Source organism: Anser anser (genome assembly GCF_964211835.1).
Source record: "Anser anser genome assembly, chromosome: 8".
Taxonomy (NCBI): domain Eukaryota; kingdom Metazoa; phylum Chordata; class Aves; order Anseriformes; family Anatidae; genus Anser; species Anser anser.
The window spans coordinates 1864271-1888457 of NC_139728.1; the positions used below are offsets into that span (position 1 = coordinate 1864271).

Sequence of the window (24187 nt, forward strand, 5' to 3'; positions counted from 1 at the left end):
TTGTACTTCTTATTTTGTCCTTTCAATTCTCTTTCCCTCATGCTAAAATGGGTATTCACTTAGTCTCTAGCACAGTGCTGTTCCTGGAAGTTTCCTTGGCAGTCTGAGATTGGGGAAAAAATGTGGTGGCTTTTGTTTGATGTTTTTTTTTTGGTTTTTAAACTTAAATTTAACCTTTTCTGTGACCTGTGTGTTTGTGATATTCAGTCTTGTTCTGCGATCTCAAACTTGTTTGATTCACATGCAGCAATTTGCATAGATGGAGAAAAGCACGAAGTGAACGTTGCTCTTGAATCTTCCATTCTTTATTGAACTCTCTGTGTTCCTCAAAGATTTGAGCTTGGTTTTCGTGTTTCTGAAACACTCAACAGAATTGAGCTAAACCAACTGGAAGGTTTCTTCCCTTTGGATGATTTGAGTAATGGAAGTGATGTGCTTAAGACTGAGTCCAAGATGCTTAGAAAATGGGTTGTTAATTCTGAAATCAGGTGTGAGATAGCGATGAGGAACTTTGTCCTTGGAGCAAGGTGCAAGTTGTTTTTGGCTTATCCCCCTCTACAAGAAAATGCACACAAAAAATGTCATATGCCCAAACCCACAGATTGAATGACATCTTACCTCTGCTGAATGGTTGTAAGAAAAACAACTATTTATCTCTCTGCTATAATTTTGGAGATGCTTGTGTCACATAGCAGTGATAGTCTGTACGCTGGCTTACTTGAAATGCTTACATTAAATTGTTAAACAACTGTCATCTTAAGATAACCTTTCTGAAGTAAATAACAATTACCAGCCAGTTTACTGCTTTTGATTTTATAATTTGATCACTGTTTCCACGTATATCGCGTGTCTTCTGCTGCATAGCTGGTTTTGAAGTTATGTGCTTTAATGATGTTCAGGGCTGTGTAGGCTGCCTAAGAACCACCAAGGAGAAATACCTATGTACATATAGTCAGGTGGTCTGCTCACCTCGGGAGGTATTTGTCTCTTACCAAAAGCTAGACAAGTATTCATGGGGGTTAATTTGCATAGATTTGCTATACACCTGTGATGTCTTGGTGAACACTGATTTATAAGAACAAAACAAATGCTATTTATACTTGATATTTGCTAACATAGGAAGCTTGCATTAAGTTGTTCTCATGAAGCAAAATTTTTAACTTTTTCAAGTGCAATGACAAAAATCTTGTAATTGCCTGTATTTTTATGAAATGTGAAAAAGGTTTCAAAATGAAAACTCTTTTCATTGCTCATGAAAACAAATAATTGAATAATTATTGAGTCTTTAGCTTTTTGTTTGTTTTGGATTTTTCTCTGCTGTGGATTAAGAAATGACCAGGTTTTAAGAGCCTGATTTATTAGGAGCGAGAAGTTCATGTAATCTCTTTTACATGCTGCTGGTCAGGAGTTGCTCATTTAGCTAACTTCCTGAAGCTGAAGACAATTCAGATAAATTTGAGATATTTTAGAGTTGTAAAATTCCTACGGGCTTTGGGGAGAACGTTCAGTCATTGGTACTGGGGGGTTTCAGTTGTTTCTGTAGCATCAGTTGCAAATTAATGCGTGGCATACTAAGGAAAACCAAAACTGCCACAGAATTATTTTAGTATGCCTGACTTTGAAGGGATTCAAGTCTGATACTGCTTCTGCCTGTTGAGTTGTCCAGGCTACAGATGAGGGCTTCCAAGCAAGGCTGGGTGCATAGCTGTGGGCAGAAATAACTGCAGCATTACTGAGGGAGCAGTGCTGTTAGGGATCTTGAACTCTGAGGCGTTCTAACCATGCACATACTGTGTCAGAAAACAGACCATGAAAGAGAGAAGGAATGCTTATGTAGCCATTTCTATGGAGAGCCTGTGTTAGTGAGTGGCATTAACAATAGAGAGCAGTATAGGTTGAGTAATGGAGACTTTCCATAACTTCTCAAACTTATTTCTCAGTTATGTCCAACTAAATTTTTGTTTAGTTATAGCTCATTGGAGATCTATCTTTGCATTGAGAATGAGAAGACTTCTTGGTATTAGCCATTACTTATTTTTAAAGGAAATCTGTTGTTGATTTGATGGGCACAGCTTTTGTGGTTGCTAGGAGTATTCCATAAACTGTATAAAGATTCTTCAGAGCTGACATTGAAAACTAAGTAGACTTTAATGGCTCTGTGTGCATACGCATATGTACTATTTTTAAGAACCTCTGGATATCAGGTATGGATTAAACAAACTTTAACATGTCACTTTTTGTCTATATGCATACAGCGCGCTGTGATGCAGTGTTGAAGGTTTGCTTTTATGCTTCTTGCAACCATGCTGTGATGAAAGGTGATATCCTCAGCTTAATTTAGAAAGTAGTTTTGAGGTACCATGTAAGAAGTTTCACTGACTACCCTGGAGACTATCATAGTGTCCATAACAGAGTGAAAAGCTTTTACTTTATAAAGAAGATGGGCTGTAACTGACTTCTTCCCTCTTCTCCATTTTAGTCGTTAACCTGGTTTAGTGTTGAGGCTGCTGGGGAAACAGTCTTGAAGTAGGGAAAGATCTAATTAGAAAAAATGTTTAAAGGATGTCTGGTCAGTTCCTTTTTAGAAAGTTTTTGTTTCCTTAAGTGAACAAAGAGAAATATTTTAAGGGCTTTTCAAGAGATGAAGACTTTTTGGAGTGGGGAAAGAAGAAAAAAAAAAAGGAGGGAAAACAATAGGAAGGAAAAGAAGCAAAAGCCTCTTCATCTGTGTCAAGTGCTCATCTTGAATATAATTTGAGAGATTATCTTTTAAGTTTTCAGTTTAAATGCTACTCTGATTTTTTTTTCAGCCTACTTCCAAATAGTCTTCAAAAAGACTGTTTATTTCATATTTGTCATGTTTTAAGAATTACAGTGAAGATGCAACTCCCTGCCCTGAGCTGTGTTTTGCAAGACAAATGGATGTCCCCAGACTGAAAAGCAATAATATCCTCTGAAGACAAGTCTTTTTCCAAATAGGGGTGTTAGAATTGGGCTAAACTCAATATTTCTGTCTATATATTTCCCTTGTAGTTTCAGTTGGATATAATATTTTAATTTCACATACAAAATATCAAAATATTAAATATATTATGGGAATACAGTAAGCAATTATAATATTTTAATTTGAAATGCTGGACAAAGTCATTGCTCAGCACTTCTTTCTCAAGGTGGCTGTATTTCAGTGGTGGGTGAAACAACTGCTTCAGCAGCTCTCATTGCGAAGATTGCCATGTAAATATACTGCTTTACATAGATTTCAAGTTGTTACACTTATCTGAAAAGACAAAGTGTGCCAAATCTGAATAGGTTTGGTTATGCTTGCTTAAGTTCTTTTAAAGGTTTTCCCTGTCAAACTGACATTTTTAATATCATCTTTAAAAATCACAAAATAGAGAAAAAAAATCTCTTACTGTCTCTTTCTTTTTAGAGAGGATCTGACGAACTTCTTTCAGGCAGTGTACTCAATAGCCCGAACTCTAACATGAGCAGCATGGTAGTTACTGGTAAGTGATGCCCTTTCAAAGGAGAAATCTATCATTTATACTTGGACTCATTTCCTATTTACAAGGGGAGAACACTGAAACAAGATTCCATTGTGCTATAGAGGGATAAACTGTTGGCATGCATCAGACTGTAGTGACCTTGTATATACTCACAAACCTCAGGTATCTGAGAATAATAATCCTGTAAAACAAAAAGCAACTTCCAGATGTCTGTACAGCAAATTGTTGGTGGGTAACAGGATGAAAAATTACACTTGTCTTGTACTGCTGCCTTCAAAGTAAGGAATAAGAGCTACCAACTAAAGGTAAATAGCTAACAACTCCTCTGTGACATCTGCTTTTTCACACATAGCCATCTGCGAGTCTGAGTATTACGGAGAAGAATGCTGCCCCATAATCCGTAATAGAGTATGGCTTCAGGAAAAGAGAGCTTGGTCTGGTCCCATGTAGACTGCTAAAGCAGTAAACTTCACTTTGCTACTGCAGTCTGAGATGACAATGTTACAATCTCAGAATGTCAGTGCAAAGTAAGTGTAGTTATTCTTTAGTCACATTTACGGTGTTGCTAGATAGAATTTTTTCATGAATTGGCACATAATAAAATGTCTTTTATTGCAATATATGCTCTTGAGTGTTGAACTTGCATTGAGCTCTATCAGAGGGGCTCACCACAGAGTTGTGCTTTTTCTCTCCTTTCTCTCCTTTCCCCAAGAACACATGTATTTTTTTACTTTCCTCAGAGATGTAGAGGAAATAGTTCTTGGTATCAGTGTTGGTATGCCTCCCAAATAGTTGCCTGATTCACTGTTTTAATGTGCCTGATATATTCCCCCTCTCACATTGTGTTGAGCAGTACAGTTGCTTGTATTAGTAGCAGATCATTTCCTTTCCTTTTAATCTAGCAGTAAAAGACTGGGCTTCACGATGCAATTTCATATTACACTTGCTGTGCTGTGATGGCAGCTGTTGCCGGAGTGGGCAGTTTTGTGCTTTTTCTTCCTATATCGCTAGCACAAGCAGGAAAAAACGCACAACTGGTCATGTTTCTGCTCGACACAATATTGGAGTATTCATACGCTTGCAAGGTGAGCTAATGCAGCACTGAACTGTGCCACTGAGAAGTGCAGCTTTCCAGCATACTGACTAGGCACGCAGCTGTGCAATCGCTAGGTCCTGTGCGGGGTGGGTTGGCAGAAGAGAGTAGTACTGTCTCTGTTGACTGTTACCTAACTAGAGGTGGGGAGATGAGACTTCTTTAGCATAGATCAAAAATAAGTGTAGTGTACTGGTAGCCATTTTACAACCCCTGGAACAGTCATTTATCTCTCTCTCTGCTTTTCTTGCTTACTTCTGGTTCTGAAAGAGATGCATCTTTTCATTTTCTTGATGTCCTATGCAGTCCAAGATAATACTGCTTCAGCAGTATACTTTCCTTTTAATTCTAGTTTCTCATTTAAGTAGTTTGAGTTGGGGGGGAGGTTGGGCATTGAGCTTTGGACAGGGCGTCACTGTTACCAGGACAAACTAGTTTTTCCTGAATGTTTTGGAACTTTCCATATATTTTCAGAGAAAATTTTTCTTCAGGAAAACTAAATGGAAGTTAATTTATCAAAGGGAAAAAGCTAAAAGGGGAAGGAAAAAAAAACTATTATAGGCTTGAGTTTTCAGAAGAAAAGTTACAGAAGCTTTTCTAAGAAGTCTTGAAACTTTTTGAGAAAAATGAAATTTCTGTTTAAAGCTATTCAAATAGAAGAGTCCATTATGTATACTGAGGAGTTTGTATTTAACACATGCAAATTCTCCCACCACCCTCTACCAACCACTAAAGATTTGGGAAGCAGTTTTCAGATGAATTGATCCTTATGCTTTTTATACAAAGGAGACCTCTTGATACATTTCTAGGCATCCAGAACTGTACATGGTTTCAGAGGAAAGATCTCGTTAACAAACAGCAGTGGCCTGAGATACGCTCCTGTAGTATCAGGATGGTTGCCTGTTGCAGTGGTCGTACTAACTGTGTAATATATAAAGGAGGTTGGTGTGGAAAAATAACGTCAAACAAACGAACAAAATACCCAAGTCTGAATGCAGTATTACAATTCAAGCCATTTCCTACAGATGTCAGTGGGAAGGGGTTAGTTTCATTTGAGGCTTTTTGTTTTGTTTTTAAGCAATTTCTTGGGATTGTGCTCAAATTTCGCTACTGCCTTCCTGTCTTTGAATAGTATATGAAACATGTACAGTAGGCTAAATCAACAGTTCAGTTCTAAATTCAGTTCTGAATATATGATCATGCATCCTTCTTGTTTATCAGAAGCCTGGAAGAACTTTTTCCAAACTTGCACAGGTTTCCTTTACAATTGTAAATTGTAGAAGCAGAAGTAATTAGGCCTGAAATGGAAACTGGTATGTTAATTTTTCTGTACCTGTCTCCTGAAGCCAAAAGAGTTATGTATTTTTTATGTTCAAATTAATGTTAGATTTTTTCCTGTAGAAGAATTTTAAAACTTCTGTGAATAGGGTTTTTAGCTGTAGCACAGCCCTTGTAGATTTCCTAGGGTCTGTTCAGAGAATCTGTAGTCATTGCTTCCTTTATGAAGAGCTTAATCATTTTGTCGAAACTGGCCTATTCTGTACCATTTAAAACTACTTTCTGTTCTTGGAGTTTGGTGTCACGATTTTATGAGACCTGGCCATTGTTTAATACATAGAAAACTAAACTGGTTTTGTCCTTGATATTTTCAACCTATGATCCCATTATAATTTCTAAACAGATACCTAGGTGGACAGAAGAAAAGAACCAGTTTGTCTGTGTAATATTCTGAGCCTTAATGGAAAAGTACACAATCCAAAAACCACATTTGCCACCAGCAGTGCCCTAGCGGGCCTAAACTTAGAACAAAAGCTTGACTCCCACATTTTTTTCAAGTCTGTGCTATAGAAATATCTTTTTTTTAAAACAATTGCTTGAGGAAGTTTGTTTTAAAAAACTCTTCATTTAAAAAAAAAAAAAAAAAGACCTCTTCATGCAAGCTGTTTTGCATAGAATTGTGGGCTGTGTCTTTAAGGATTGTCTTTAGGGGTAAGGTTAAACCTGAGGTTTTTAAAATGATCATCTTAACTTTTTAACGTAGTAACTGTTCTGTGAGGGTAGTTTTTTTGTTTGTTTATTTCTGGTTTTGGTATTCAGCTCTTTTAGGTAGTTTAATGCTTTTAAGAACACTCTTGTGCGAATTCTTTTTTATAGGAACGAAAGTGGCATACTTTCTTTGCCCTTTGGAGAGCCTTACATATGAATCTGTCCCCAGTTTCTTGTCAAATGTGCAAAATTTTTGGACAAACGTTTGATTTGCATTCTTACTGATTATTTGCACCACTGGTAGTTTGATAAACAATACAGAATTAAGGAAAATGTCATCATGTTGGACTGTTTAAAGAAATTGATCAAAATACGAGGTTTGTTCCTAGAAAAATTTCTAAACGGCTTCGTCAGCAGTATCCATCTTCCAAGACCATAGAGATAAAAGAAAATTGGCAGTATGCTACATTAATGTTTAGTACAAGTCAGGTTACTATCTTAAGTACTCTGTGTATCTTTAGTAAAAGAACTGCCTCAAAAGAAATTTAGACCTGGATATTTGAGGATGACTGTTATTTTCTTACCACTTACTTCTGAACCCTTGCATCTCCTATTATTGCTGTCTTTATCCTTAAGGAATTTCATTTAAGTTAAACACGTCTATTAGTTACACAAGACTCTAATTATTTTTTTAGCATAAGTAGTTTATGAGCAATATGAAAGAAAATTCTTTAAACGTTTTATGGTAGAATCCTATCTCCTAGATCATAATTTCTTTCAAGGAAAGACTTATGTAAGGTTTCGGGTCAGCAGATACCTAAGCTTTTTTTCCTCTAGCATGAGGTGACATTGTCTTGAGGGTGTGTTGTCAGAACCACAGGCCTTGCATTACTCTAAGCATTTTCCTTTATCTTTTCTGAAAATATTCTTGGAGTCCATTTTTGTTCTCTACCATAACTGTGCTTGGCTCTCATTTTTGGAGGGCATAACCTTTTCATAGGAACTATTCATTCATTTTTTCATGTTTATGCACAGCAGTCAGTGACTCAAAGGGAAGTTTAGATAAACTGAAATACGATCTGATAGCAGGATTCTGAGAAACAAGAGCTGAAGCCAGGTTACATTTAAAAAAAATAAATTGACTATTAACTCTGTATTCTTCAAATTTAAAACTAAGAAAATAATAATAATAAATCTCTTTTCCTGTTGAACTAGAAAGGGTCTTTCTTTTATGATGGGTTATTTTTATTCCAAGCTTGCTTGAGGTAGAGGGCTGCTTGATGGAAGTTTTAGGAACAGCTCTGTGCATGAAGGTGCTTATGCCATGAACTGTGTTGCTAGAATCCATGAGCACAAAAAAAATAAAGGGATATAGATAAAAAGTGAAAGTTGGTGAAACTTTTATGGAAGTTGGCTTATCAAAGACAAAGGATTGAAGCAGAAAAAATGGAAGATTTTTTCCTATAGTTGTCATAGCTTTTATTGTTTACATTTGTGCATTTTTACTCAATCAGCTAAAACATTTCAAAAATCATTTTGCAGCTGGGCTCGCTAAACTGGAGCTTTAAATGATACTATTAATCTTGATCTTGTTTTTACTTCATTAGCAGGGAAAGTTAGTGGTGACTTTGACAGGTAATTCATTGTATTAACAGAGTACTTGGCACTGAGGCATGCAAGCTAATAATCATGTTTCAAGTGCCCCGTTTAACTTATGGTATAAACATACATGTGCTGTTTTTGATAGCACATTAAGTAAAATTGGTTTTTAGTTAACATTAATGATGCCTTAGCATAGGTAATTTACTTCTGAAGTTTGCAAATTGATTACAATTAATAGTAATTGGAAAGATTTGAAGAAGTACAACACATGATTGAAAAGTATCATAACATTAACAGACTATAATTTACATTTTTCTACAGACTCAGGTGGGCATTTGCATGTGGATAAACTGAATTTTAATGCTCTGAATGTTTGAACACTGTCTTTTTGTAAATTAAGAAATTTAAAGACAAACAAAACAACAACAAAACCACTTGACCAACCATGCCAACAAAAACACCTTTGAGGATGGGAGAAATAAAATGTGGCCGTTATCGTTAATTAATTTCTGTCTGCATCACTATGCCACAATTCATTTTTATCCTATTTGTTACACTGCACTCTAGCCATAGTATTTTTTTTTTTTTACATATTTTAAGGGCCAAAATTCAGTGCATTAGTTGTGGACTGTGATGTGCAATGTTGAATAGCCATTATACTATATTATAACTGTATTATAGTTAGAAAAGTTAATTAGTGGGGTTTGAAACAGTTGCAGCCTGTGTGCAGATGTGCTAGTTCTAATTAAAAGCAGTATAGTTAATCTTTTAATCTGCCTGACCATAGTTAGTTATTTGAGCTCAAATTCCTGATGGGCAATATTCTGTGTAGTTTTATTGCTGTTTGGTCAAGACTTTCCTTTGCATGTGGCCTGTATCCAGAGTAATGATCCATCTGTTATTACTGATGAATGCTTTAGTTCAAGTGGTAAGAACTCTGCAACGTAGCGGTGGCCCAGCAAGGCAAGGATAATGGGGTATAACATGCTTTGAAGTACAAAATCTACAGAATGTGCTCCCCACTCCCTAAAAGTCCTCAAAACAACAACAAAAAGTGAAGTTGGCATTGAGCATGTAACTTATAATTTAAGAATTAAAAAATGGAAACTTCAGAGAATTCCACGTTCTTCATGATTTTTACCTTGAGTACATAATCTACTTTTTTCCTCTGTTTCCAATGTTCTGAATTCCAGATTTTATCTTTAGGTTGAACTCCAAGATGTCTTTATGAAAAATAAAAAGCACTTCAATTTTCCTTGTTTTAGGAACCTCCTGGCCCTTGTGCCAGACTCTCTCACTGGATCAAACCAAAGGTCCTTTCTTCCTACCTTATATCTGTGATGTCAGGCCAGGCACATATGCTTAAGAAAATCTCAAATGAAACCACAGTGGTCTCTTTGTCTTACACCCTCAGAGTTTGTGATTTTCTGTGATTTCCTTAGCTGCTTGTTTTAGAGGCAGGTGATTGTTTTCAGTATCGACTGCTATATTTAATGTTCCTGTCTGGTCAGAATCCGCAATTTTAAACTAGGTATTTTCTTAATTCCATTGCTATTTTCTTAATTCTGTTGCCTTTTACTTGGTCAAATATTTCCTGTGTGGATATATGCCTGATGCTCTCTCTACTTCTTTACTATTCAGTTAGGTGAAACAAGAAATATGTCTGATATTAGCAACAACAATTAATACAACTATTAGTGAGCCTCTTGTTTTTACTGAATGAAGTGATTGTATTGAAGGATGAAATAAGTGTTTCAGGAATGCATAGCTTTGCATTTCTTTTGTAGTTGTTTGGTGGGGTGTACTGACCATTGTGATACAGAGATTAACTTCTGCAGAAATGGTGTTTATCAATTAATTTTTACTATTGCAGATATACAGTAATTTATAGTTAGTGTTCTGTGATGAAATTTGACCTTTTTCCTCATTCTTTTAAAGAAGTAACAGATGAAAAAAACTTTTTTTTTTCGTATACAAGATCTTTGCCAATACCCACATAGTTGCATTTCTTTATTAAGAGATGGTGTAAATATGAAAGTTTTTTTTTATGGAAAGTGCATGAGGAAGAAAAGTATTTACTGCAGTAGCTGTTACTTTATAGAGAAAATATTCATTACAGTTACTGTGAAGGAAAACTATACATCTTAAAGGGTTTATATATGAAAGTAAAACTATAAATATTTAACTCTTGTGTTTTGGCCTCAGAACACTTGAGGTTATATCTGAAGGGGTGGGGAAGTGTGCAAAGAAGAACTCGTTAGGATGAAATCTTCTATTTTTAATGTTTTCTAAAATCATTATCAGCAGGAAGTACGTTATTTACTGTTGTCTAGGAGCTACTCTGAACTTCAGGATCTGTTTTTCTGCAAAATCTACCTGTGAGCATTGAGGTTTTTATAGGTGGAGTGCCACAGATTTACCATGTGTTTTGTGTGTGTTATACTTCATTTTGTTGCTCATATATATAGGTTTTCCTTCCTTTGTTTAATAAGGTAGGAGTTTCTAACTAAAAATGTCAGGGAATCCAGATAGCTTAGATAATGCCCATTTATAGGCTTTGTTGACTGTAATGCATTCAATTTCAGTGACTTGGTTTTCTGTGCAGTAGGGGAGTGGCTTGTATGTTGATTACGTTTAGACTGCAGGATCCTACTTAGATGGGAGAATAATGCTTTTGAATGCTGTTTGTAGACACAAGATTTTGTTTAGAATTAGACAACCGATGTTATAAGGAAACTGCACTTTTTTTTCCTCTCCTCGCCAGAGAACCAAAGAGGGCTTGCATCAGTGCAGTAGCTGTTACAGGAAAATAAATAAAAATTGTTCTGTAATTCTGAATTGAATATAGTAAATGTTCAGGGTTAGATTTCTGTTTAATTGAGTGCTTTATCACCACAGAGCCATGGGACTTTTCTTTAGTATATGTTTAAGGCTGTGACTTGATTGGAAATGGACAAACACTGAATGCAGTGTTTTAGTCATAGTGTTCTCACTTTTTTTTTTTCCCCACTGTAGACTTTGCAGCATTATGGTCCAGTGCATCTTTATAGTTGTTAAAAACTGTGGGGGAAAGGAGTTGGCATTGATCAGGCTTCTTAAGTCCGGTGAAAGCCAAACTATGTGATGAAATAGCTCCTTGCCAATGAGCTTCCAATTTAACAGCAGTTAGTTTCTCAGCAGTAGTTATTAGTTGTCATGTGAGATTTCCCTTTCCAACATTCCCTTACCCTCCCCAGTTTTCTGCAATTTTGTCCTTTTCCAGAAAGATCTTTCAGGTTGCTTATTGCCGTAGTCTGTTTCTGACACAAGGCAATGTTATTCTTAGTGCCTTGTTCTTTTTTTGTTAGAGAATACAGTTGGTGCTTTAACTGTAGCTGAACTTAACCTTTCAGTGACTCAGAACAGGTTGTGTTCCCATTTTTAAACGCTGTGGCTTTCTGTTCCTAAGTGCAGTGTAATGATGCATCTCCAGCTGAGAAGTATCATTTAAAATGGCAAATAAAAGACTACATTAAAGTTAGGGGGAGATGTGTCATATGGTGTCAAAAACTTTACTAATTGTCTTAAAAGCTGATTTCATTTGCTTGACAAATATTTTGAAAATTCACATATATGTGCATGCATGTTTAATATATGACACTTTACTATTTCAATTATAGCAGTAATAAGTTAGTGCTAAGCTATGCTGGCTGGATAACCAAAAATTTAAAAAGTGTTCTGTGCTTCATTCAAGAAAAGCAGTGATAGCTACTGCTGTGTTAATTTCTTCTGTCTTAAAATCTGGTCTTACATGTTTTGGGGTAAATTTTGTGGCTTCGTTTTGTGAATGTTGTCAGTTCACCTTTCACTCTGCTGCTTACTGGGAAGAGTATACCTTACAAACAGCTTTGTCGGGCTTACTTGCCCCGCTGCTGAAAGCTTTCTTTAGGCATTTTACACAGCACTGGAAATGGTTGTCGACTGCAGTCTTTAAATGACCACCCAAGTCTTGTCTTGCATTTTTCAGTGCGTAATCCTGTACATTTTTGTGTATTATTTTATTATATTTATTTACCTTCTATATTAAACATATCACAAGCACTTTCTATTTGCCTCTTTTTTATTTTTATGAGTAAGTGTTGGATGTAGATAGTTTAAAAAATAAACTTATATGGGATATTTGAATCACATTTAGGCTCTAGGCTGCTCTTTAGGAAGAGATAGTACATAGTACAATATTTTTATTTTACAGTTCTTTAAACCTGCTGCAGCAAAAGTTGAAAAACGCTATAAAATGAAGAAAATCAGATAGGAAGGTTTATAGATGGCAAAGTAATGTAGTCAGGCGTTACAGAAATTATTAAAGGAACTGGAGATGCATTTCCCCACAAATCTATGTGCATGAGTGGTTATATACTAGACTATGATCCCTTTTTAATACTAACATTTGGGTTAGGCTTTAGGTAACCCTAATATAGGCCTTAGTTTTAAGGGAAAAGAAAAAAAGAGAAAATCAACTTAAAAATCTTGGAACTTATTCTGTGGAAAAAAAATGTCAGAGTTCTTTGTTTTCGTTTCATGTTGTTAATGTTCCCATACTTAACTCTTGAAACTTGTAACGAGTTCAGATTACTTAGAAGTTTAAGAATAAAAAGGCACTGGAAATATACTTTCATTATCACTGCAACTCTTCTATTCTTTGCGAGTTTGTAGAAAGTGGCAGGCTTAATGTATTACAGTGTTTTCTTCTAGCTTTCTGTAGAGATGTAAATTAAGACCTAGGCAAGGCTATTGTGTAATGAGCTTCAGGTGAAAAGTAAAAGTACTTCATAAACTTTGGCTGCCTGTGGTTTTTAGGATAACGTGCTATATTGTGCCCTGTCTCAGTCTGAAAGACAGAAATCTGGCTACCTGGAAGACGAGTCTCCCCACATTTTCAAAACCTGATACAGGTTAGAGCCTTGTACAGACTAAAAATGGACTTCAAATCCTAGCTCAGTGTGCACTTTTGAAATTTTACTCTTCTGTGTTCCCTCTAAGTTTGTCCTTCTCTTCTGTGAAGAAAAAATGAGATCATACAGTTAACCTTGCAAGCAGACGAATATTGCCCAGATCTTTTTTAAATTCTAGGTGAAAGTAATTTTTAGATACTGAATAGGAATAGTTGTTTTTGAGCATTTTAATTTTTGATGGAGATCTTTCTAAAGCCTGACTAAAACATCGATCTAGAATTTAGCTTTTTCTTTTTATTCCTTATCCTGTGGATTGGGAGTTGAAGGAAGATTTCAAAAAGCTGGGAGTGAATATTTTATTTATATTTGATTGCATGAAACTCCACACTCCTGAAAATAAGCGATAGTCATGAGGTTTGGCAGCACAGCAAAACAAAATATATACTATTGCCTGGATTCATCCTCTCCTAGTGTTGTTGCTTGCATGCTACTGGCTGAATTTTCACCAGTTGCAACGTCACAGGGATTTTGTTGTTTCTTAGAATAAGTTGGAAAAGGCTTAGAAAGTGTTCAGCAGTGAAAGATCTTTTTAAAAACTCAGTTTTAGAGTATTATTTTTTTATCTTCTAAATATATGACCTGATTCTAAAGCATGCTGACTACTTTGATTTTTAGTTTTAGATCAATCTAGATTGTAATTTGAGAGAAGCATTAGAAAAGCAAGCAGAAGTAGAAAGACAAGTGTTCCAATTAGAAAGAAGTTTAGCTGTTAGAAGAAGATATAAGGGAGTGATAGAAATAATTTGTGATGTAGAGGTTTTTCTTTTTTCCAGCACTTCCTGTAGTGGAAATATGAAGAATGACCCTATTACTGAAAATGGCAACAGTTCATAGCTTTGGTCAGAGAACTGGGGTTTGCCAATTTCGCTAGAAGTGGTGAAAAGCTAGTTAAATGTGTTACCTGGTCTGGCTGTTTGGATCCAGAACTGGAGCATGGATACTCTACACTTGTAAAAATACGAGTCCATTCCATTCTGTGTTTTGAATCTTCAGTGAGTTGGCTTGGCGTAGGCAAACTGAGTTAAAAGCTTAAATTCTTAATTATGATTTTTGGCATACTCTTAGCAAAAGTTACTGTTCTCAGATGACCAGTTTAGGTCTAAGTGACTTTCCTGGATGTAAAATCTGGATTATATTCAGTTATAGCTGAGTGATAATTGAGGACTTCTTTATTTTCTTCCCTTTGGAAAATGCTGCCCTCAGCTTTCTTACAAAGGCAAGGCTTTTGGAGAATTTAATGTAAATGCTTGCTATTAACACTCCTTCTCCCTCCCTTATTTCTTCTGACTTTTTTTAGTTAGAAAATAAAATCCAAGTAATTTTGTTCATAATTTTATTTTTTAAATCCTCATTGCTATCTGCCATCAAGCATGATTTTGAACCCTAATAATTACATAAATTTTTCTACTAATCACATTTTTATGTTGTTTTTTTTTGAACAGCTCTTCTAAGGTAAAATGAGAGATGGAGTATCTCACTATCAGCTGCATGTTTTATAGACAGAAATATAAAAAAGGAAATCTGAACACTTTCCTCATATCTAAATGCATTCTGATTTCCAGCACTAATTCATTCATTAATATCCATGTATCTTAAGACAGTGTTTTTCTTTAGCTTTTAACCCTTTCTGATGTTTGCTACATTGACATATTTATAGGCAGTAGTTTTATTACCTTGTAGCCAAAGTAAATAGTATTTTTGTAGGCTGCTTTTCAAAGCAAAACTTCTATCCAGCTGGCTAGCTCTTTATTTCATATGCTCCAGATTGAGTTATTTTTTATTGAATTTTTGTTCGAAATCTTTACGAGAATTCTGGACAACATTCCAAACTATCTTCCTGGTGTCTTGTTACAATGATGTCGATTTTTCCTCATTTCTGCTAGGAAAATCCTATATTTTTCTTTTTACTCTCCTCCCTCCCAGTTAGCAGCATTGTTTTTAATAGCTGGTCTTCCTGTTTCAGTCCACAATTCATAATGGTCACTTTGTACTTGGCTCTTAAACTACGGGGATGTAAATTTCATCAGACTTCTGTAATGTCAGTCCTCTGTGTCATCACTTTTCTCCAGTGTCATCCATCTCAGCATTTAATGATTTTTCCTGTATTTGTATCATCAATAAATTTCCTTTGAAACTTTTATCATTTCTTTGTTTGGTTACTTAGTGAAAACAGTCCTTAAAAACAATTTTCCTTAAGGAGCATCTTTAGTCACTTTATTCCATTGACATCTTTCTCCTTTCAAAAAAATAAAAATAAAAAAAATCTGGGTGATATTTTTATTTACATATGGTTTTTATTCAAGCCTTTCTGAGGAGTTATTAGTATTCCTACGTGTCATTATATGATACTTCACTGAAAGTGAGATAAAAAAGATTTGTTGTTTTTTATCTTGCTTAGAAAATACGTTATCACAGAGCTATTGAGTTAGTCTTGAACAGACTTGAACCACCTAACACTTTTTCATGTTCTTCCAGTCGACTCTCCAAAATTTGTTCTAAACCCTTGATTTTTATGTAGATGAGACTGAGGTGGCTCTTTTAAAATTCTCATGTTTGTAATGAAAAACATTTTAACAAAACACTAATAATAGCAGTAAGCTCTTCAAATAGTCTGAATATGTCTTTCAGCCAATGGTAATGACAACAAGAAATTCAAAGGTGACGATAAAATGGATGGGGCTCCGTCTCGTGTTCTTCATATCAGAAAATTGCCTGGGGAAGTAACAGAAACAGAAGTCATTGCTTTAGGTTTACCTTTTGGTAAGGTAACCAACATCCTGATGCTGAAAGGGAAAAATCAGGTAATTTGTTGCCTCTTTTATTATTATTATGAATTTACTCTGCCTTGTAATTCTGTTTGGGAGTGTGGGGTGGTTAGCAGCTACATAAAGTAGGAAAGATGGCTGTAGGATAAATACTCAGTTATGCATCTTCACAGATGAATTTTTGGAATGTAGTAGTTTAACAAATAAAGTTGGCATGTGGAGAATTAAATCATCTTCTAGAGACTGATACTTGGCAAAATATTTTATCCAACCTCTAAGTTCTGGATTTTTCTGTGCTTTTAATATAAAGATTGTCTACTTTGTAAATATTGAAATTTACTTGTCTTGGTATTACAGGCTTTTTTGGAACTTGCTACAGAAGAAGCAGCTATCACTATGGTTAATTATTACTCTGCTGTGACACCTCATCTTCGTAACCAACCTATCTATATCCAGTATTCCAATCATAAAGAATTAAAGACTGATAACACACTGAACCAGGTATACTGTTATGCACTATTAGAAATATAGACAGTAGAACATGATTCATGGTGTGTAGTCTTGGCTTGTGTAGCATATATTTAAACCATCTACTTTTGTCCACATCTAAACACTGCTGTTTTACCGATGTTGTTCCATTTTGTGGTATTGAAGGGGATTTTGCTTTGTGTGTGATCTTTCCATTAGGATGAATTTTCTTAATGTGTTTTCTTAATGTAAAATAGATTCTGAAGATGCCTTAAGTTTATTTTTTTCATAAAATAAGTTTTCATCTTATTTTGGAAACTGTAGGACGACAAAAAAAATAAGTATTTAATTCTGACAACTGAGATTCTAATGCCTTTTTGAATTTCCATGGTGATAATGACTAATACCTATGTTTCAGTGATCGCTCTTGGTAGCACTGGTAACATCAGTTTATGTGATTTGCTGTTCCTCAAGAAGAACATATTAATGTACAAATGTATTTGCTAGTAGAGGGGAAAAAAAGTTTTTGCCTCTGCAGAACCTATTTTAAAATAGATCTATCATGTCTGGGTGTATTAGGACAGGAAATTTAGCAAAAATAATGCCTTTGCAAAACAGGTTTTCCTAATGTGATGACCCTGTCTTACAAATTATAGGGAAAAAGACATTCATTTACCACAAGTAAAATTACTTTAAGGTTAATTTCTCGTATTCCCTTGATGTTACAAAAGATTGTGCAAATACCGAGTTACATTTTCTGTTACTGGTGTCCTGTCTTAGATAAGGCATGGAAATAGTAAAGTTGTAGCTGTTATCTTTAAAATAATTATTCTGAAATTATTTTTAAAGGCATCTCGGTTCAGATCAATTAATATTGATTTTCTTGTTGATCACGTCAGCGTTCCAGTTCCTTAGAAACATTTGATAGTTTGTCTGTCAAAGGTACTTCTCAAAAATTGGTTTTCCTTTTTTCCAAAATGTCGGTTACAAAGGAAAATGGTTACCTTTATCTTGGGGGGAGAAGAATGGTGTCTGGATTCTGTCTGCACGCCAATCTATACTGGATGGATATATTGCCTTAAGAAGCTTTAAGTAGTATTGTTCTCTGGCTTCTGTGGTGATGGTGGTTTGTGTACATCCCAGGACCACCTTCACAGCACGTGGGTTGTAGCGACTCTTCAGCGGCTTTTATGCCACCATACCCTTTGATGCCCAGTTTTAGCATTCATATTCCTAGGATTTCAGATCTTTCTTTAAACTAGAACTAATAACTATAAATAGGTACCTGGCAGTAAGTATTCTGTAACTAGCATTTCATGAGTCCTTCTGTAAGCCAGAAGGTGGTTGATTATTCATTTTTCTGTAAGGAAAGATAAAGGTGGTGCAGATATTGCTAGTTTTCTGAACAAAAAGAGCTTATTGTTACCAAAAGGCATTTTTATAGAGTTAGGTTGATTAATGTTAAACGTAGTTGGGAGAACAAGATTTACCTCTAGTGTTCACCAGCTCTGTTTTTTTTTAAACTTCCTTTACTCATTGATTCATTTCATTTTGGGGAGTGTCATGTAAGTTGTGAGACATGAAAACTGGTCGTAGCTCTAATACCACTGAAATATGCCGTATGCATTAATATGGTGGTTATTATTGGTCATAATTTTTACCTGGAATGCTCGCTTTGTCTCTTCGTTTTGTATTGTTTTGCTTCGTAAGACTGCCCTAATGGAAGTATTAACTGGAAATCTTTTTTCCCCGTACTTTTTCTTTCTCAGAGAAAAAAATATTAATCATTCTGATGCTTTCAGTTTTGGCAGTAGAAGTAGTTTAATGTAGTAGATGTGTGTTTTTACGATGTTGTCATTAACCTCTGAATTTCTAAGACCTTGCTTGTGTTTCAAAAGAAAACAAATGGGGAAAAAAACAAAACACAGCCACAGTTTAAGAGTATTGTCTTTTTTCTTTTTTTTTCTTAGTAAAGGGAGTGGATATCAGACACCAGGTTGTTTATCCCTCTATGGATACTACTTTCTGGCACTGTCAGTTCCGTGTACTATTTCCTTGTGTTACAACTGAGAAGTTTGGAAGTGTTTAGCATTATCCCTTTCTTTCAGAGCCTTCTACGGAATTAAAATGGAATTGAAATATTAACTGTAAGACAAACTGGAAACACTACGAAAATTGGCTTCTGTAGGCTTTTTTCTATAAAAGAGTCTGGAAGGAGTCTTGACATCCACAAAATCCTCTGTTTTTTGTCCGTATTAGTAGAACAATATGCTTGCTACTGGGAAGATTGATACTTACGCAGTCTGAAGGCTTAATTGATGTTTTCATTTTTTTCACAAAGTTGGACTGCATTCCACTTCTGTTATGTTCTGTGTGTAGCTCTGATTTTTCTGAAGATAACCATTATGAATATTGCTAACTAATTTCTAGCTATTGTGTTGAAATATTAAATAAGATCTCTTTAAATGCCTTTTGTTGCTTTGTGTCTTAAAGCGGGCCCAAGCTGTTCTTCAGGCAGTGACAGCTGTGCAGGCAACAAATGCTCCCATAAGTGGGACCACTGTGAGTGAGAGTGCAGTGACTCCAGCTCAGAGTCCGGTACTTAGAATAATTATTGACAACATGTACTATCCCGTAACTCTGGATGTTCTTCATCAGGTAAGCCAAATTTTGTTTTAATTTGAGCTGTCACTGGCAGGAACTTGTATGTAAAACTTTATGATGTTTTTGACAGATATTCTCTAAATTTGGTGCTGTATTGAAGATAATCACATTCACAAAGAATAACCAGTTTCAAGCTTTACTGCAGTATGGTGATCCAGTGAATGCACAGCAAGCAAAACTAGTAAGTATAGTTCTCTTTTAAGGCTAAGTTACAAAACATGGATTTCATTTTAAGTGCCCAGAAGAGAGTGCCTTCTTACTTGTGGGACCAGAGTATGATGCAGCAGTGACACAAGAGAGCGAGATCCTAATTTTAGTTCATAGGAGACTCTATCCTTGATATGAGAGGCAAGAACCAGTAATTATTTTTATTCATTACAGTAGGAGAGAGCATATGGATAAATGATGACAAAGATCGACTGTCATCTAGACCAGACATTTTGAATTAAGTGAATAAGATTTGTTAACATCCGTGGCAATAGAAAAGGTGAACCAAAGGGGAAGGATAGATATTATTTTAAAAAAAAAATTATTCAAGAGATAATCAATGTATATTTTTAAACCTTCACATACATTCTGTGTTTGTGGAAGGCTGATTAAAATTGATGTGTATGTTAAGTGTTGCATGGTAGCATAGAAAGTGCTTATTACCCATAGGTGATAGAATAGCTGAGAACTTAAGGAGGGAAAGTGGAGGAAAGAAAAAGCAGGCTTAGGTTTCTGCTCTGCCTTTAAGAATGATGACTACATTGAGATAAAGATGGACGTTAAAAAGTAGAAGATGGTCATTTTTATCTTCTTCACCATATGAAATATTAGACATTGATTAAAAGAGTATGAGGTGGCCAAAACAGGGAATCGCAAAAAAAAAAAAAAAGGCCATCAAAAAGAAAAGTATAAGTGGTGTTCTTATTCAGAAAAAATAAGTTAGTCAGGGACAAGGAGTTTTTCAACTTGGCTTATGATGATCTACTTTAAGATAATCTACCCCTGAAAACCAGTCTGGAAATACTTAAAAACTTGGAATACAGTTAAAATTATTTTCTGAGATGTATAATACAAAACATTAGATGGTGCTTCGGAATAGAGGAAGGTACAAATATATTACTGTAATAAATAAAAACTCCCATGGATGGGATTACATCTTTCAGGTTGTAAGTAGAATTAAAATAGTGATACAGAAACTAGATATTTAACCTACAATTGCTGCAGGAATTGATTGTAAGCCATTTGGGTTATATTTTAACCCAAGTGTTTCTCGGGTATTTGTTGCGGAGTGTTGTAATTTAGTCTTGATTCGTGTTTGCAAAGCTGTTTTTCAGTAGTAGATGTTAATAACTCTTTAAACCGAGTGCATTTTTGAAGTAAAATGTAATATCAAGTGATGCATTTTTTGACTTTATTTTTTGAGTCTTACGTACGTTATCAGAAGATTTAATGGAAAAATGTTGTCTGTGAAATGGACTGTATATTATATTCCTAGAATTATACTGATAATTTTCAAATCAGTAAAGAAGTTGCAAAATAACAGAGGATGAGGTATGTAAAAGTATGAAAAGAAATAAAGAATCTGGTGCTGTTGTTGACTTCAGACAAACTAATGCTAGCTTGTTCGGACACTGTAGTGGTCAGCTTCTGCGTGAATGACTGAACTTAATTGAATAACAGTGACTCCTGCATGTGTGGTCATTGAGTGATCCTGAAGCTGTTGATCCAAAGTAATGAATTGAAAAAGGCTTAGGTTTATAGCTTCTCATTTTAAAGAGCTTCTAAGTAAGTAAAGAATGCTGTATTTGAAGGAAGGTTTGATTTTTATTTTTTTTCTTCACCCTCCTCTCTCCCTGAGATAGAGTAAAATAACTGTTTTTATGGTTGAGTTATTATGGTAAAACATGAAGTGTCACCAAAACAAAACTGCCTAAAGGAAAGAAAGTCAGATAATAAGAGAAAAACAGTTTAAATACATCTGGAAATTGTACAAGCAAGCGGATGTGGTGGCAATATTTGTTGCATGGAGTTCAAAATTAAAAGCATGGTAAAAGAGTAAAGAAGTTTTCGATTTGTTTTCCATCAGTTGTTACTATAGAAGATAATGGGGAAAATTTAATTTTCCACTGGCACTCTTCACAGGAAATCAGAATGTGGCCTTAATAGAAATTGAAGACTTATTAAGGAAGTTAAAGAGCAATTTGAAAAACTCAAGTGATGTAAGTACCAAGGAGAGATACTATTCATTTGAAGGTTCTGAGAAAATAGTGACACTGACAAGAATGTTCAATATGAAGCCTCTAGCCCTGTGGGACTCCTTTGCTATCTGAATGAGCAAATAGTGAAAAATTGCATTCCTGCTCCACTTGCTTTGTGAGAAACTCATTTCCTGTAGAAGTAGATTATGGCTACACTGATTCATGTTTCATCACTGCCTTCAGATTGGATCATTATAGTTCATTATATCTGCAACTAAAGGTGAAGATGACAAGCTTCAGGTTCTGTACGATTCAGCAGTCTAGCCATGGTTTGGAGAAAGTCCTGGGAACCTGCAACAGTAGAGCACACTGAATAGTTGTGCTTTTTCCAGTGAGACAAAGTGGTGTTATGGAGATGTCTGTATTCATAAGGAGATTTTCTGTGCATCAGAACCAGCACATTTTCATAGTAAATGATACTACCATCGGCAGAAGCATCAAACATAAATATTGGAATACCGCTAATGTGGTATACCATAATGAGATTGGAGTGCCAGTGTTTATATCTGAACAGCTGGCTAATTCAAACTGTTGTCTTTGTGTAAACGAATTAGAAGCATTCTTGCCAAATCTTGGCTATAGACAGTTAATAATGTCTTGTCTTCTGCAGGATTAAGTGAGACTCTTAAGTATGCTACGCATGACGGTAGTCTTGACCCAAAATGAGTTAAAAATATCACAAGTCTGAGAGTTTTTGTTACAGTTGACCATTTGGTCCTTACTTGGCATGTAAGTGTTTCATATTACCCTGGATTTGTTTCTCTGCAGAGATTCTGTTGAGGTCTGACTCACATTTGGGATGCCTTCTTTCCAGTGGCTTTGAGTGACAGCTTCAGGGTGGCTCTGCACTGGTAGCAGTCTGCAGAAAATTTCTGCTGGGGTTCATTGCCATAAAATCTGTAATGGGAACTTCAGGTAGTCATTTTCAGAACACAAAGCAATGACATCTCAAGATAAGATATTTAGATTCAGGGCAGTTATCTTAGATTATTGCATTAAGGATTTTTGGACACCTTGAATGCTGAAGAAGACTGCTAGCTGAAATGAATGATAAGCAATATTTAGATTACCAAGAGAGTGCTGGATTATATCCATTATAGCAGAAAGCCCAGCAAATGCAGTAATGATGTTCATGTCCTTGACTTTCCAGCTTTGTAGAGAAGAATATGACTGGTCCTTTAGTCATGGAACTGCACACAAAAACTCATTTTTGGATAATGGATTATGCTTTACGTGTGGTGTTTAGCCACAGAAACCTCTTGTATCCAAGACACTTGTCTCAAAAGAAACATTTTCATTCAAATGTGTATCCGTAGGATGCACTTGGGACACATCTCTCCCAAGATTTACCGTATCACCTTTGAGGTACTTACTTGAGTCTGGAGTGTGTTTTGTAAGGATCTCTTGGGAATTTTTTTTACTACTCTAAACTGTTACATCATGTCCTTTTTAAAATATTATTCTTAGTTTCTGCTGTGTTTTGGGGGAGAGAGGTGGTGGGGACTCAATGGTTTTGTTGTATTTCCTCTGTGCTCATTTTTTTTCTTTCCAGTGTAATTTGATTTTTTTTTATCAGACCTTGGCAAGTGCTTTCAAGCTATTCTCATCATGCGATAGATCTGTTTCCTGTTTTGGATCATCACTTTAGGTGCCTGAAGTGCTTGACAAAGAGAGGTGCAGATACACTGTTTGTTGTGGCTTGAGGCACTATGTCTCCAGAAATACATGCTAGCTAAATTTCTGAGCTACGTTTCTGAACTGGGAAATCAGGATATCTAAACATAAAATCATTTCCTATCTCCCAAGCTGCATTCTTGTTTGTCGTCTTTGTACTATATGTGAATTATCTAAAGAACCTTGTAAGTAACATCTCTCTCCCTGAAGTTCAGAGGGCTAATTTGACCATCTCCTGTAGGGGCATCTAATTCCCCAGGTTGATGGCCTATACAGGCCTTGGGAGAAGCTCATTGAAGCATAGTTCCTAGAAATACAGTACTTTTCCAGGGGCCATTCTATCACAAGGATTTTGAGTCATCTTGAACCCTGAAAGTAAAAAGAAGAACAGTGAATTGTATCTGTAACATCAGAAATTCATTCATTCAGGCAAGGAAGGCCTGACAATAAATTATTCAAAGAATGTTCTCTTTCTCCACATCAGAGCCTACTGATAGATCTGCATGAGGCTACATCAGAGAGCTGCATCAGTCATTCAAGATGTGACAACGTTTTGTAATCTCATAGGGTACTTTTGCTGAGTTCACCTTAGCTGCTGCTGCTGTCACTTCTGTCAACATCCACAGTCGCGTTGGAGAATATGATGCAAGTGTTACAACTCCATGTTGCCTAGATAGAAATTCTTGTTGTCCTTTTGCAGAAAAGCTTGTGTGTGTTTGATTATTTGAGCAATAGAAGGAAATACTTTTCCTTGAGCTTTGTTTTCTTATTGGAACAGTCTCTTCTCATCTCACCTCTTCATCTGGGATTCTTTTTCTCAGCCATTTTCATCACTTCATCATCTTCCTGGTTGCTATTACCAAAAAAAAAAAAAAATTTGTATTTCATTGAATATATGGTCATTCTTGTACTCTTTGGCAGACCATTATAGTTCTCTATTTTGGATCTTTCACCAAGTTATTTCTGCTGTTTTCTTTGTTGTTAGGCTGTGCTTATCTATTCTTACCTTCTGTGAAAGATGCTGTTTTAAGACATGAGCAGATTTTGGATTCTTTGTGAATCTAAGCCTGGTTACTAGGACCCTTTCTAAGTATTTTGAATTCTTCTACTGTAGTGGTTATCTAGGAATACTGACTTCTTTCCAGCCAAATCAACTTTCCACTATTTTGAAACTCTGAGCAGCACTGGGGGT

The 24187-nt window shown here is 35.5% G+C and overlaps 1 protein-coding gene across 12 annotated transcripts in view; it reads left to right on the top strand.

Moving 5' to 3' along the window:
* The window catches only part of PTBP2 (polypyrimidine tract binding protein 2), a 51065-nt gene that overhangs the window by 11661 nt on the left and 15217 nt on the right, over nt 1-24187 (top strand). For 7 of the 12 annotated variants that reach the window (XM_083846250.1, XM_083846254.1, XM_083846255.1 and 4 more), the window contains 5 exons: nt 3431-3506; nt 15807-15979; nt 16301-16444; nt 18905-19069; nt 19146-19256. In XM_083846250.1, the coding sequence (XP_083702376.1) occupies nt 3431-3506; nt 15807-15979; nt 16301-16444; nt 18905-19069; nt 19146-19256 (669 nt within the window). The remainder of the gene's footprint in view (nt 1-3430; nt 3507-15806; nt 15980-16300; nt 16445-18904; nt 19070-19145; nt 19257-24187) is intronic. The other 5 variants (XM_083846260.1, XM_083846251.1, XM_083846252.1 and 2 more) reach the window with 1 other exon arrangement.